Raw genomic sequence first — 14,649 nt, forward strand, 5'->3', positions numbered from 1 at the left:
AGGCTAAACCTCAAACAAATTGCAATAGTAGCAAACTCAACTGATTTTGTATCCTCGGTATGTCCTTAGTGAGGGAAAAAAAGTCCCAAGGAATCCCACCAGGGCAAAGTTTTGAAAACGACCTACCTACCTTCACTTAGTATACACTACAATATAAAGGAAAAAATTACTGAAAAAAAATCTGCTTTAAGTGGGATATGAGGGGTCAAACTAGGGGTTTTTAATTATTCTGAATCCATTGCAATCATTTGTTTTGCACGAAAAACATTCCTTGGGCAAGAAATGGCCACTCAAAACGATGGTTTAGTGATGAGTCATCAATTTTCACAGTCTTTTGGGGTCCGTTTTTAGCCCAAGGAATGTTTTTCATGCAAAACAAATGCTTGCAATGGATTCAGAATAATTAAAAAACCCTAGTTTGACCCCTCACATCCCACTTAAAGCAGATTTTTTTTCAGTCATTTTTTCCTTTATATTGTAGTGTATAGTAAGTGAAGGTAGGTGGTCACACTCACACCTTACACCTCCTTAGCGTGTGTGTGTGTGTGTGTAGGTTACTATGCGTCCGTGCGCGTGTGTACGCATGGTTATTGTCCATGTCTAGGAGGTCCAAGAAGTCCCAGGTACGATTCCAGCTATGTGTTGAAGTGTCCATGAGCAAGACACCTAACCCCTAACTGTGGGTTATGAGAAGGCGGTGGGATTGGATTGGTCATGTAATCTGTCGAGAGTAGGACAACACCCGAACTGCCCTTTACTGCAGGGGTCAACAACGTTTTCAGGCCGGGGACCCCCAAACTGATGGGGAGATGGAGCAGGGACCCCCTACCACCTCGTAGGGTGGGGGGTTCGGGGCTACGACATATTTTTTATTTTAAACACAGCGAGCAGGGTGGGCCGTACCACTACCATTTCTAAACATACTACTTATTAACTGAGAACAAATGTCATTAATGTCAACAAAATGTCAATTGCATAGTAATCATGTATTCAAGCTATTCAAAATGGATAGAATCATGATTTATTTTTTAACATAAATGTGGAAAATGGCACAAAAAAAAAGAAAAAAAAAACTTTTGAAATCTTTTTTTTTTTAAGCAATAATTTTGCGGACCCCCTGCAGTACCTCCGCGGACCCCCTGTTGAAGACCCCTGCGTTTACTGTAAAGCTTAAAAGAGGTCGACCCAAGAACACCTGGTGTAGGACAGTGGAAGGAGAGCTGAAGGGATGGGGCGATAATCATTATCGTGATAAAAAAAACAACAATCGTATTGAGGAGGTTTACATTCATCGTGAAATTGTCCTCCGTCATGCACTGGGATCAATTCACCTTTTATTTGCTGAACTGCATATCATATCCAGTACCATTTAAACCCTCTCCATTTGGTCAAACGGACCTGGGAATAACGTACTTGATACAGTCTTTATTCACTCCCTGCGAAATCTCTTTGCCAAGAAATAGCCGATCTTACAAGCTCACAACGCACTGTGAGCTTGTAGATCTGCAAATTTTGGAAAATGTTCCACCCCAAGATAATGGATGTTGGGGGTATTTTTATAATATTATAATATCGTAAATCGCAATTTCTTGTCACAATAATCGTGACAGGTTTTCATATCATCCCATCCCTACCCTGTATCACACATGGGGTTCTATGAAGACACTGGCCCAGAACAGACAGGAGTGGAAATCCTTTATTGCTGCTAGGGCTGTCACGATGTGACATTTTACATGACGATTAATTGTCACTCAAATAATTGGCGATTAACGATTTAATTGTGTTTTTGACGTTGATAATTACATTTCTGTTTGGCTTTTAGGCTTTGAAGTTACACATGGTAGATATGACACATAAGCTAAATATACAATGAAATTACTGACATATTTGACAACTTTATACTTAACAAAGAACATTGATAGTGGAAATAGCCGATCTACAAGCTCACAACGCGTCGCGATGCGACGCGTTGTGAGCTTGTAGATCTGCTATTCCCACTATTTTTTAACTGGAAACGATTATGATAAATAATCACGATTATGTCAAATAATCACGATTAGACAATGTAATAATTGTGACAGCCCTAATTGCTGCCCTACATGCCAGCCGACGTTAAGGACAGTAAGTACAAGTGGAAACTTGGGTCCTCAAGGGGCTGTTTGAAAATCGCCTATCTTCAAGCTCACGACGTGTAGCGATGGAACTCGTAAGCTTGAAGATCCGCTATTGCCTATTTAAAAAAAAAAGGAATCTTGAAACAATAGGATACATCTTGAATATTATTTAAACATTTTAACAACAGAAATCTTGTATGGGGGTCTCTGGCACGAGATATCTTCAGATAGGGTTCCACAGCCTTATACATATTAGCGAGTTTAAGCTCGCTACGGCAACGGCAGATGACAACGGTAATCGGAAATGATCCGCGCTCGATAGATCAACCTGCCGTCGCCGCGGCGGCCTCTACTACGGCAGAAGGTCCCTTCCCACGTAGCGCCTACTCCGTCTGCTGCGTGTACGCGTCGCCATGGGAACCAAAGCGTTCTGTGAAAGGGGTGGGAACCCGTCGCCGCCGAGGCTTTGCTTAACCATTTTGATCGCTACGGCGATTACGTCATAGCAGCCGTAGTCCGCCTGGCTTTGCCGTATTGAAAACCATCTAGCTTAAACTCGCTATTAATTTGGGGGTCCTTGACATGAAAGAGTTTGAGATCCACTGCAATATACAGTTGCACAACTATTCAATGAATGTTAAAAGCTGTCGTTGACTGGGATTGATATAAAATGTAATCACTGAACTTAGTGTACACATAAAACAGGGTGTTTTATAAAATAAAAAGACATCGCCCGTCAAGAGTTTAAAGGTAAATACACCTTTAAAATGTGTCTGACCCAGAGCAGAGCTCGGAGGGGTAAAGTTAAAATCCTAGTTATAGTGAAGCTCTCTTAGGCCATGGCTACACGGAGCTGGATATTTCTGAAGCTAGACATTTGTTTGTGCTGTTGGGGCTTGCAGCCACATGAAGCTGGATATTTCGGCCGCGAAGCTGGATATTTTTTAAACCGGATAAATACAGTATTTTCCGGACTATAAGGCGCACCGGACTATAAGGCGCACCTTCAATGAATGGTCTATTTTCTAACTGTTTTCATATATAAGGCGCACTGGACTATAAGGCGCACATAATAGACGATACTGTTGAGTTATGCATCCAACAGATGGAGCTGTGCTAAAGGGAATGTCAATGTCAATGAATGATCCATATATAAGGCGCACTGGACTATAAGGCGCACTGTAGTTCTTTGAGAAAATTAAAGGTTTTTAAGTGCGCCTTATAGTCCGGAAAATACGGGTAAGTGAAGACATTGAAAAATATCCGATTCACTGGATCCGTGTAGACAGGGAACCCGGATATCTCTGAAGACTTTACTGTGTGTGTGCTTGTTAGACCTAGATATCTTTGTCGTGTGGACCTAGATATTTTTCTATGTGGATATCTGAAAAACCGGGATATATGAAATATCCAGCTCCGTGTAGCCATGGCCTTAATGACAATGTCTTTTTAATTTACTCATTGAAACTGAGCAGGGGCGTCACAAGAGGGGGAAAGTGGGACTGAGTTACTAGGGCCCATGGTGGAGGGGCCTTCATTATTTTATACGTTAGCTATTGAAAAATAGCAGATATACAAGCTCACAGCACGGCACCGAGAGCCACGCTGCGAGCTTGTAGATCTGCTATTTTTTTTTTAAGTTGTGAAAATGTGTGCAAATCTTTGTATTTTTTAAGATGCTTCCCTGGAACTAAATATTTTGAGATGTGGGTCCGTGGCTAAATAAATACATATCATTTTGTGGGTCCTTCACATGAAAAAGGTTTGAGTACCACTGACATAGGTTTCTTTTTAAGGTTTTCAAAAAACCTTAAAAGGATTTGAAATATTCAAAGACTTGCACAAATGTTCAAGATTTTTCAAAAATAGCAGATCTACAAGCTCGCCGCGCTGCGAGCTTGTATATCTGCTATTTTTCAATAGTTAAAGCACAAAATAATGGGTAATAATGCGTTCCCAGTCTAAATGGGTAACCCCTATGAAGAACATTCATGGGGGGCCCGCAGTGAATCCTTGTACACAGGGCCCAGAATTTGGTGCGACACCCCTGGTCATTACTGTCATTGCAATCAGTGTCAATGTTTCATTATTGGCCCCTGTAAGACGCCACAGTAGAGCTGTGACACTGTGCAGCAGCAGACACGGACTGATCATGAGTTGTGTGGGATTATTTCAGGCGGACTCATGGATCAGACTGCTGCTGGGAATCACCGTCTGTGGAAGAGAGAAAGGCCTCTAGACTGTGACGGAGACAATCACTGACATTAAAAGATTTTAACAGTTTGCATCGACCACGAGGGGACACGTCTGTGCTTAAGAGTTCCATTTCTTTAGTACTTGATCAGCCATTTCCTCCAAAGATTCCTTTCGTCCATGATTCCATGGCTGTGTGTATTCTCGCTCTCTCTTCCCCCTCCTCGCTTCTCCTCTTCTTCAGCCCAGCACGCTGTCATTGAACGCCAGGCACACCACAGCTTTCTGATGGCCGCTGTACTCCCTCTTGATCTCCCCCGTCTCCACACACCACAGACGAGCCAGGTTGTCGGAAGAGGCTGGGAAACGGAAGTAACAAAGATAGTGTCAAAAGTTGAGCTTGATTACATTTCCAGAATTTTCACATATGTAATCTTAAAGTTATACCATGTAACTTTTTTTATAAAACAAATCTTAAAATTGTCTGTTAAACCGCTAAAGTTTTAGAACCCCCACTCCGTTAATTTCATCTTCTAAAGCCTTCTCATTATAATGTTTTCTATGAGCCGTGAGGGGGGGGGAGAATTTCGCGGCAAAATGACGTCATCTGCATCATCTGTATACGTTGTGTATACGTTGGCCAATCATATCGCGGATCATAAACACATGATACACTACCGGCCAATCACAGCGCAGATCATACACTGCCGGGCTCTTCAGGAAGTACACTGCAGTGTTTACACTGGTCTAGGAGTCTAGCATGTAACTGCCCAACCGCTGCTCGTAGAGGGACACGAGAGACATCGATGGATGCGTCTCGGCTCGGCGAGTGGTCTGAAGGCCCGGTCCGCGGCGAAAAACGGCCGAAAAAAGCAGACGCGACCGCGGTTTGCTCTACCGCTACTGACCACTAGTTGAGCAACTTACACAGTATAGCTTTAAGTAAATTCATATTTATCTTTGAATCAGTCTATCATACTTTACTAGATAATTTCTTGTATTCTAGCTCTTCAATAGTATACTTGTTCAGTCTACATTGCACACAATGCACAGGACACGAGCGGATCTCCAAAACCTCAATATATATACCATATGGAGTACCCGTCCATACCAAGCTAAAACACATGGATTTCTGCTAATCAGATTTGATTCACAGTCCTTAGCCTTGTTCAGACAGCATGAAACCCATCTGTTTTCAATCTGGATAGGAAATCAGATTTGGGGTGGATTTGGCCACCAGCAACAAGGTACTGACCAGTTACAATGTACTGGGAGTCCCCAGAGAAGGCACAGTCCCACATCCAGCCTCTAGAGGTCTCCCCAGGGTTGTTGCTCTTGATGCTCAGCTCAGTCATCAGAGAGAAGTTGGACGTCCTCCAGATTTTACACGTCTGGTCTGCTGAGCAGGTGGCCAACAGCCTAGATATGGATGAATGGGTGTAAGACAGCGAGCATGGAATATCATTATGATCATAATCAGGCCTGAAAAGGTTGAGAACCACTGTCATAGAGAACCATTTACTCACGTGGAGTCGGGGCTGAACTTGCAGCGCAGAGAGTAGCGTTTATGTGCTGGGATCTTGGTCTTGGGGATGAGCTGGGTCACCTCGTCTCCCATGCCCCCCGCCAGGTTCCACACGTAACAGTTGCCCTGTGAGACAACACACAGCAACAAGTAGATCAGGGGTCTTCAACAGGGGGTCCGGGACACCAGGGGGTCCTCAGAGTTACTACAGGGAGTCCTTCAAATCTTTGTGTGATAGAAACCTTTTTTCTCCTTTTCTATATTAACCACGTCTTGAACCCTAACGTCCATATTCTGAGAACTTGGGCCAAAAATAGCAGACCTACAAGCTGGAGCTGCAAGCTTGCAGATCGGCTATTTTCGGCAAAGAGGTTTGGTGTAGAGGGGGAAAAGAGTAGATACACTTCAAGTTAAGTTTCAAGTCAAGTTTATTAACTCATTGAGTGCCAATCCCGAACTAGTTCGGCTTTATTAGCGTATCGTAGAGTGCCGATCCCGAACAAGTTCGGCTTTTTAAAAAAAAAAAAAAAATTTGAAAAAAAATTTTTTGAATTTTTTTTTTTTTTTTTTGGACCCCATCAAATCTGGTGAACATGATTTCAATCGCGATTTTGCATGTTCCACCCCCATACAACCCCATCTAACATACAGGGCAGCCATTTTTGTTTACATTACATGTAAAACATAATGGCGATTATCTCAAGAATGCCTGAACGGATTTCCAATCGGATTTTTTTGTTTGAAAGCTGTGAACAAACTGCACAAATCCACTCCAATGCAATCCAGGATTGCATTGGATTTTTTAGAGCTCATTCTTCTCTGTTTTTTTCCCATGCATGAGGTGTGCAAGGTTTAATCATGGCTAAGTTGACGAAAATAAGGCTTCTAAAATGCTTGGTAGCCAATAGCTAACTTCAAGCTAACTTCATCCTCTTCCTGTACATGCACAAAGGAAAGTGTTCAGGCAAGTAGGGCTTGGGCTTGGGCTCCAGGGCTTGGGCATGCATTACCAGCATATCTCTATTATTCTCTGGTCACTGGGCGCCCTCTAGTGGTGATAGGCTGGCACTCAATGAGTTAACACTTTCCCAGACGAAATATATTGCAACCGTACTCGCCCGTACTTCTTTAGTACTTAAATTAGCCGACCGGAATTCTTCCGGAATAGGTCATTAAAAACAAAAGAAATTATAATAATCGCGAAAAAACGATCGTCCCCTCTTCGGCTTATTCCAAAGGATCATTGTGTCTGTGCCTAAACAGGAAGTGCTTTTGATCGCTCCCGGGGCAGGATAGTCCGTTGTGATTTCATTCAGAAAACACAATTGACATGGAGTGTACATATAGAGCGCATGCCGTGCGCTTACATCGATGTGTACGAATCGTGCACGCGGAGCACCTGGTGGGAAAGGCGTTTTCACTAAAATCCCCACTGCAGGCCAATGCAGAGCTTCACCATTACGCGCGTGAGTACACAATGACCGATGATTTTGCAGTGAAAAGAATGACATGTCGTTGGAGCTCTCTGATGGTCTTGTAAAATGAATGCTGTCTCAGATCATAAGGTATATTCCTGAAATAATAGACATTTCCGGCTAAACCACCGACAAGCCATTCTGGGAGGCTTGGAAAGTTTTAAGTATGGATGGTTCAAGTAGTTAAATATCCGAAAAATACAAATGGACATGAATCCAAAATACACTGATGATTGTGCTGTCAAACAATGAAACTATATTGAATCTATGAAGAGGTTGTGGGGGTCCCTGCTTCATCTCTCTCTCAACTAAGGGGTCCTTGGCCTGAAAACGTTGAAGACCCCCGAAGTAGATTATAGCCAACACAATCATTCAAGTATAAGCAGAGAGGGAAATTCAGGCCAAATGCAGATGAATTTTAAAAATGGCTGGTAAGTTTGACTACTCGACTGGCTATTTTGGCAGGCAACTAGTCTGCTCAGGTCAGATCATGTTCCAAATATTCCTTTGAATGTATTTTGTCAAATACATGTGTAATGAATGTTGGCCATAAAGTCACTAACAAATAACAACAAGCATTTAGATTGCTCAGGAAAATGCTTCAATACTGGAGCTTCACTGGCTGTGATCTGCTATGTCGTCAGTTCATTTAGTGTCAGTATTTTGTGAAATAAAGGCATATGCTATAGCTGTAAATGTCTACAATCTACCAACGACTGTGTGTTTTTTTTTCACTGACAAAAACGAAATAAAAACTAAGCTGTGACGACTAAAACTAACACTAAATATATTGACAATTTTGTCAAAAATAAAATAGACTAAAATGTTAGGGAGGGATTAGTGGAGAAGAGTGTCATTTTATGTTTGGTTGCTCTAATGTGTTGTGTGCTGAAAATAGCCGATCTACAAGCTCACAACACGTCGCAGCGCGACATGTTAAAACCATTAAAATCGTTAAAATCATACACCCAAGTGTAAAATCATTCATTACGATACCATCAAGGCCTGCCAAAATGCATTTTAGTTGACTAAATCAACTGCAGATTTATTCACCTAAAGTCTTATGATATTTAGTCGCCTAAAATTAGACTAAAACTAAAACTTTTCAGGTGACTAAATTACGACTAAAACTAAATTACATGTTATTCAAAAGATTATGACTAAAACTAAATCAAAATTTGCTGTCAAAAACAACAGTGCACTCAAATGTGCTCCTTCAATATTTTCAGGTCTTGCATACTGACCAAGCTGTTGACTGCTGCCATGTAGCTGGCGTCTGGGTCGATGTGAACAGAGTTGACGGAGACCTCTGGCTCTGGAATCAACTGCTCATTGTGGTCAGTCTTCAGATCCCAGATATGGATCACTCCACTCTGGTCCCCCACTATCAGCTCTGCCTGGAGATCAGTAAAACATCCAATCCAGACCAATTTACAAAGAGTGCAAGGAATTAGGAAAGAAACTAACTTAAATGTTATACAGTCAAACATATTTCGCAGAATTAGACGGACACTGTTATCCAGAGTGACTTAACATGAGGGCAACAATAGAAAAGGCAATCCAGTCTGTATTAGAAAGGAAACAGTACCATGACAATAAATGCAACAAAATACAGTACTTCTATGATCCTAGATTCTAAGATCATAGAAGTGCATTTTGCTACCTGTAACATAAAGTAAGGAGCATGAAAGACAGACGAATCTAAGGAGAAGTTGAAACGCAACAAGAGCAGATAAGGTAACAACAGAATGTGTTGCTTTGATAAAACGCAACATGCTTTCGACCGCCAATGGTCATATTGTGATTGTAATCTGTATGTGAACAGCATGATGAACACCCGATTCAGCACCACAAAAGTCACGCTGAAATGCGTTGATATGTCCCTGTACCAATGTCACCAAGGAAAAAAACACACCAGCTCCCATAATGAAACTAAATTAAAATGTATTCTGAATGTATTTGAATGTTTCACCTGGTTGGGATGTAGGCACACACAGTTGATGGGAGCATTGACCTGGAAAATCCTTTGACATTGTAGGTTTCTGGACCTAGAAAAAGAGTTTGAAATGTTTCATGGCAGTTTCGCACATCGTACTGACATGAAGAAATCAGAGCAAGAGCAAAGAACAAGCAGAGAGTGAAAAAGGTGACTTAACACACCAATTTCTTGTATTAAGGCATTCTGTATCTGTATTCATTATTTGGTGCTTGTGAAGCCTCAGTCTACTGTTGTGTTTGTTGTAACCTCAAGCCATTTTTGGTATGCCTAAAGTGCCTATGCAAGTAGAAGCATGATCGTATGGTTATAAGAATCCGTCCCATAACTGGAATGTGTACTGTACATCAGTGTTTCTCAACCTTTTTTCTGCATGGGCACACTTTTCATGTCCCAAGAATCCATGGGCACACCAACATAATACGGGGGTGTAAATATCGTCACTGTCGGGAAGAAACCTTGTATCTCCAAGTTTCAAATGAGTACGTTTCTTCGCAAAGTAAAGCCCTGCTTCATCATACAAGCACAAAACACCTCGCGATGCAAGGCGTTGTGTGCTTGTAGATCGGCTGTTTTCACTAGTTTAAATCATTTTTAAAATGATAAATACAATACTGGCTTTCAAGCAGTTTCAAGGGGCACACTTGCCCCTTCTCAGGGGCACACCAAAAATCCCCAGGCACAGTGGTTGCCATGTGTTTGATTTATGTTATGATTGTGTAATAACTTTAATTAATAATGTAATAACTGTTTATCACCTTTCACAATGTGCTGCCACACAGGAGAATTGCACGATAAAAGCAAAACGCAAGGAAAACTAATCACAATTCAAGGATACAAATGAAATACAAATAAAATAAACAATCTAACGGCTAAAAGCTGATACAGAAATTCAACGTGAACGGAGGGGGGGTTGTATAAGGAGGCTGTATAAGAAAAGAAAAGGGAAGTATACAACATGGATGGGTGCTTTACTAGAATGCTTTTCTGAACACACACGTCAACCAATGTGCATGAGCATGTAACTGTGTGATGGTGGTGGTCACCATTAGGATAAAAAAAATACTGACGATAATCGTATTGTCGAGATTTCATTTATCGTGATATCGTCCTCCGTCATGCACTGGGATCAATTCACCTTTTATTTGCTGAGCAGCATATCCAGTACCACTTAAAGCCTCTATAATTGGTAAAAGGACTTATAATATACATACTTGATACAGTCTTTTTTCACTCTCTATCAAATGTCTTTGCCAAAAAATAGCCGATCTACAAGCTCACAACGCGTCACGTTGTGACGCGTTGTGAGCTTGTAGATCTGCTATTTTTTGGCTTGTAGATCTGCTATTTTTTGGCAAATGTTCCGCCCCAGGATAATGGATTTTGATTATCGCAATAATATCATAAATCGCGATTTATTTTGTCACAATAATCCTGATATGACATTTTCATATCGTCCCATCTCTAGTCACCATCATCTGTGAACAAAGCAAAGGATAAATCTGAGAGACAACCACTCTACCTCAGGTCCCAGATGATAATCTGAGAGACAACCACTCTACCTCAGGTCTCAGATGATAATCTGAGAGACAACCACTCTACCTCAGGTCCCAGATGATAATCTGAGAGACAACCACTCTACCTCAGGTCTCAGATGATAATCTGAGAGACAACCACTCTACCTCAGGTCTCAGATGATAATCTGAGAGACAACCACTCTACCTCAGGTCCCAGATGATAATCTGAGAGACAACCACTCTACCTCAGGTCCCAGATGATAATCTGAGAGACAACCACTCTACCTCAGGTTCCAGATGATAATCTGAGAGACAACCACTCTACCTCAGGTCTCAGATGATAATCTGAGAGACAACCACTCTACCTCAGGTCTCAGATGATAATCTGAGAGACAACCACTCTACCTCAGGTCTCAGATGATAATCTGAGAGACAACCACTCTACCTCAGGTCCCAGATGATAATCTGAGAGACAACCACTCTACCTCAGGTCCCAGATGATAATCTGAGAGACAACCACTCTACCTCAGGTCCCAGATGATAATCTGAGAGACAACCACTCTACCTCAGGTCCCAGGTGATAATCTGAGAGACAACCACTCTACCTCAGGTCTCAGATGATAATCTGAGAGACAACCACTCTACCTCAGGTCCCAGATGATAATCTGAGAGACAACCACTCTACCTCAGGTCCCAGATGATAATCTGAGAGACAACCACTCTACCTCAGGTTCCAGATGATAATCTGAGAGACAACCACTCTACCTCAGGTCTCAGATGATAATCTGAGAGACAACCACTCTACCTCAGGTCTCAGATGATAATCTGAGAGACAACCACTCTACCTCAGGTCTCAGATGATAATCTGAGAGACAACCACTCTACCTCAGGTCTCAGATGATAATCTGAGAGACAACCACTCTACCTCAGGTCTCAGATGATAATCTGAGAGACAACCACTCTACCTCAGGTCCCAGATGATAATCTGAGAGACAACCACTCTACCTCAGGTCCCAGATGATAATCTGAGAGACAACCACTCTACCTCAGGTCCCAGATGATAATCTGAGAGACAACCACTCTACCTCAGGTTCCAGATGATAATCTGAGAGACAACCACTCTACCTCAGGTCCCAGATGATAATCTGAGAGACAACCACTCTACCTCAGGTCCCAGGTGATAATCTGAGAGACAACCACTCTACCTCAGGTCCCAGGTGATAATCTGAGAGACAACCACTCTACCTCAGGTCCCAGATGATAATCTGAGAGACAACCACTCTACCTCAGGTCCCAGATGATAATCTGAGAGACAACCACTCTACCTCAGGTCCCAGATGATAATCTGAGAGACAACCACTCTACCTCAGGTCCCAGGTGATAATCTGAGAGACAACCACTCTACCTCAGGTCCCAGATGATAATCTGAGAGACAACCACTCTACGAGACAACCACTCTACCTCAGGTCCCAGATGATAATCTGAGAGACAACCACTCTACCTCAGGTCTCAGGTGATAATCTGAGAGACAACCACTCTACCTCAGGTCTCAGATGATAATCTGAGAGACAACCACTCTACCTCAGGTCTCAGGTGATAATGTGAGAGACAACCACTCTACCTCAGGTCCCAGATGATAATCTGAGAGACAACCACTCTACCTCAGGTCCCAGATGCGAGCCATGCAGTCCTCTCCTCCCGTGTACATCCAGCGTCCATCTTCGTGGAAACCCACTGACGTGATGTTCTTACTGACGCCGTCGTAGTTGATCACAGGGTTGGGGTTGTTGGAGTTCAGGTCATACATCCGGATGTGCTGATAGCCTGAAACAGAGGCAAGGTTTGCATTTAGCATTCGACATACAACCCAAAATATCACAATTGTGTTACTATGCTGAAAACAGAGAGTAAGGAGTGCATCTGTTTGGCTGTAGAGTATGAAAGGTGCTCTTTGGTAGCCAGGTGACAATTAATTGATGCAAAGAAGTTAGACCAAGGCACTCTTGAGGGACATTTAAGTGACAGTGACTGGACTCTGGAGTCACCCTGAAGAAGCCAAGGCATTATGTGCCGCAACACGTAGGTGAATTTTTTATTCTTGCCATGCATTAGCCCTAAAATAAAGGCTTTTTAACTGTCCCTAACTATTTTGCATCAATTGTGTTACTATGCTATTGATGTCACAGACAACAAGTAACTAGTTAATTATAATTATAATTAGTTATAATTCTTTGTGGGCTTATACCTGCAGCTGCAATCATACTCCTGTCAGGAGTAACTTCAAGTGAATTTACTTGCTGAAAAGAAATTATTAAGGATTAATAGCCATTTGTAACCTGATAACATTTTAACCCTGCAAGGCCCAGCGTTGCTTTTTGGCAAGATTTTTTAAATCATTTTAAAAAAAATGTTATAATTAGTTTTCCTGTTCTTTTTTCACATTAACATCACCATTAAATCCTATTGTTTAGTATTACAGTATTTACAATGCCACTGGCCACGATATTTGCATATAAATACCCCCCACAGAGAATGACATTCACACCTCCCAGAGAAGTGGAACATCCAGCGTCTGGACAAACAATATCTCACTTTTTAACTGAAGCTATTCCTCACTAAAACATAAGTAAAATGCCTGTAATATTGTTTTTCGTGATCATTAGAATGTCTAGAACATGTATATATGTTATTATTATTGTGAAAAATATCCCCAAAATGCAAATTAGAGCATGATTTATGATTTATGGCTATAAAACCTTACAAAAACATTATTAATTTTTAACATTACATTTTCCTTTGATTAGGACTCCTACAACACCATCTGATTTATTTTTTATTTATTCTTTGGGCCAGTAGAAATTAATTTGGGTCTTGCAGGGTTAAACATCCGTTTTACATTGGGTCTGACTGAGATCAAGGCAAGGAGGATACAGAGTCCTGATGCTGGACTGTTCTGGTGCAGATCCCGCTGTGGGCCTGCCAGAACCGGACCGTGTGGTCATATCCAGCCGTGGCCAGAATCACTGGGTCGCTGCCCACCGTCCCCTGGTTCACGTTCATGCTTGGCTGCTATCTGTCTGTCGATCCTGTGGACGTACGTTACAAACAATTAGGCATTTGACAAATAAATACCGATATTAATAACTGTTCACTCCTGACATGCAGACAGAAGTTAATCCAAGATACATAGTGGCATATTGTTATTGTCGGACTTGTGTTGCAGTGCTAGCCTTAACCTTCCTAGCCAGTGTGGAGCACATTAGCTCTGGTCCATAGCGTTAAGTTACTACCTTCCGAGGTAATTTGACATAAAACAATGTCTAACATTACTGGCAGTTTGCACTGTCATTAAGGACAATAATAAATAACATGACAACATAACCATAGGTTGGGGTTACCGTTGTTGTTGATGTTGATGACAATAGTAGACCATGTACGTCTGTTTAATGTGTCCCTCTGCAACATGAACGACACGAAACATTCCTATATGGGTCGTCAACAGCAAGGGGTCTGCGACCCCTAGTGGGGCCTCAGAGTTACTGCAGGGTGGCTGCCAAATTATTGTGATGGGAATCTTTTTTGTCTGAGTGGGCATGTACAACATGAATCCAACATCTATACTATAATTTTGCGAATGTCTGTGTGTGCGTGTGTGTGCAGGCAGGCGGGCGGGGGGGGGGGGGGTTCTGGCCCTGTTACAGATGTTGTCCAAAAATCATGCAGATCGGTACACAGTATCTCTGTAGCCGTTAAATGGAACGGGTATTTCTAACATTGATGCTCCTACATATTAGCATGCAAGCACCAGTTAAAGTTACTTTCCATCCCT

General features: G+C 42.0%; 1 protein-coding gene and 1 long non-coding RNA gene across 2 annotated transcripts in view; one reads left to right on the plus strand and one right to left on the minus strand.

The window, feature by feature from the left end:
• Positions 1–14,649, plus strand: part of LOC308303313 — a 468,570-nt gene that overhangs the window by 16,084 nt on the left and 437,837 nt on the right. The window lies entirely within an intron of this gene.
• mlst8 (MTOR associated protein, LST8 homolog) lies at positions 2,863–14,266 on the minus strand. Its single transcript, XM_080747657.1, has 9 exons — positions 14,219–14,266; positions 13,752–13,906; positions 13,066–13,117; positions 12,482–12,644; positions 9,280–9,355; positions 8,552–8,704; positions 5,834–5,958; positions 5,563–5,726; positions 2,863–4,666 (listed from the first exon to the last, which is right to left on the minus strand). Exons 2-9 carry the CDS (start codon positions 13,878–13,880, stop codon positions 4,548–4,550), a joined length of 981 nt encoding a protein of 326 aa, XP_080603783.1. The 5' UTR covers positions 13,881–13,906; positions 14,219–14,266; the 3' UTR covers positions 2,863–4,547.

The sequence above is a fragment of the Nannobrachium achirus genome (assembly GCF_963921795.1).
Source record: "Nannobrachium achirus genome assembly, chromosome: 18".
In the NCBI taxonomy this organism is placed as follows: Eukaryota; Metazoa; Chordata; class Actinopteri; order Myctophiformes; family Myctophidae; genus Nannobrachium; species Nannobrachium achirus.

Bases quoted from the DNA above. Each gene is read 5' to 3' on its own strand.
- mlst8 (XM_080747657.1), bottom strand. From the start codon at position 13,880: ATGAACGTGAACCAGGGGACGGTGGGCAGCGACCCAGTGATTCTGGCC. The intron at 5,959-8,551 runs GTCAGTATGCAA...GTTGTCTCACAG, and splicing joins TGGCAGCAGTCAACAGCTTG to GGCAACTGTTACGTGTGGAA. The intron at 4,667-5,562 runs GTCAGTACCTTG...TCCGTTTCCCAG, and splicing joins CTCCCAGTACATTGTAACTG to CCTCTTCCGACAACCTGGCT.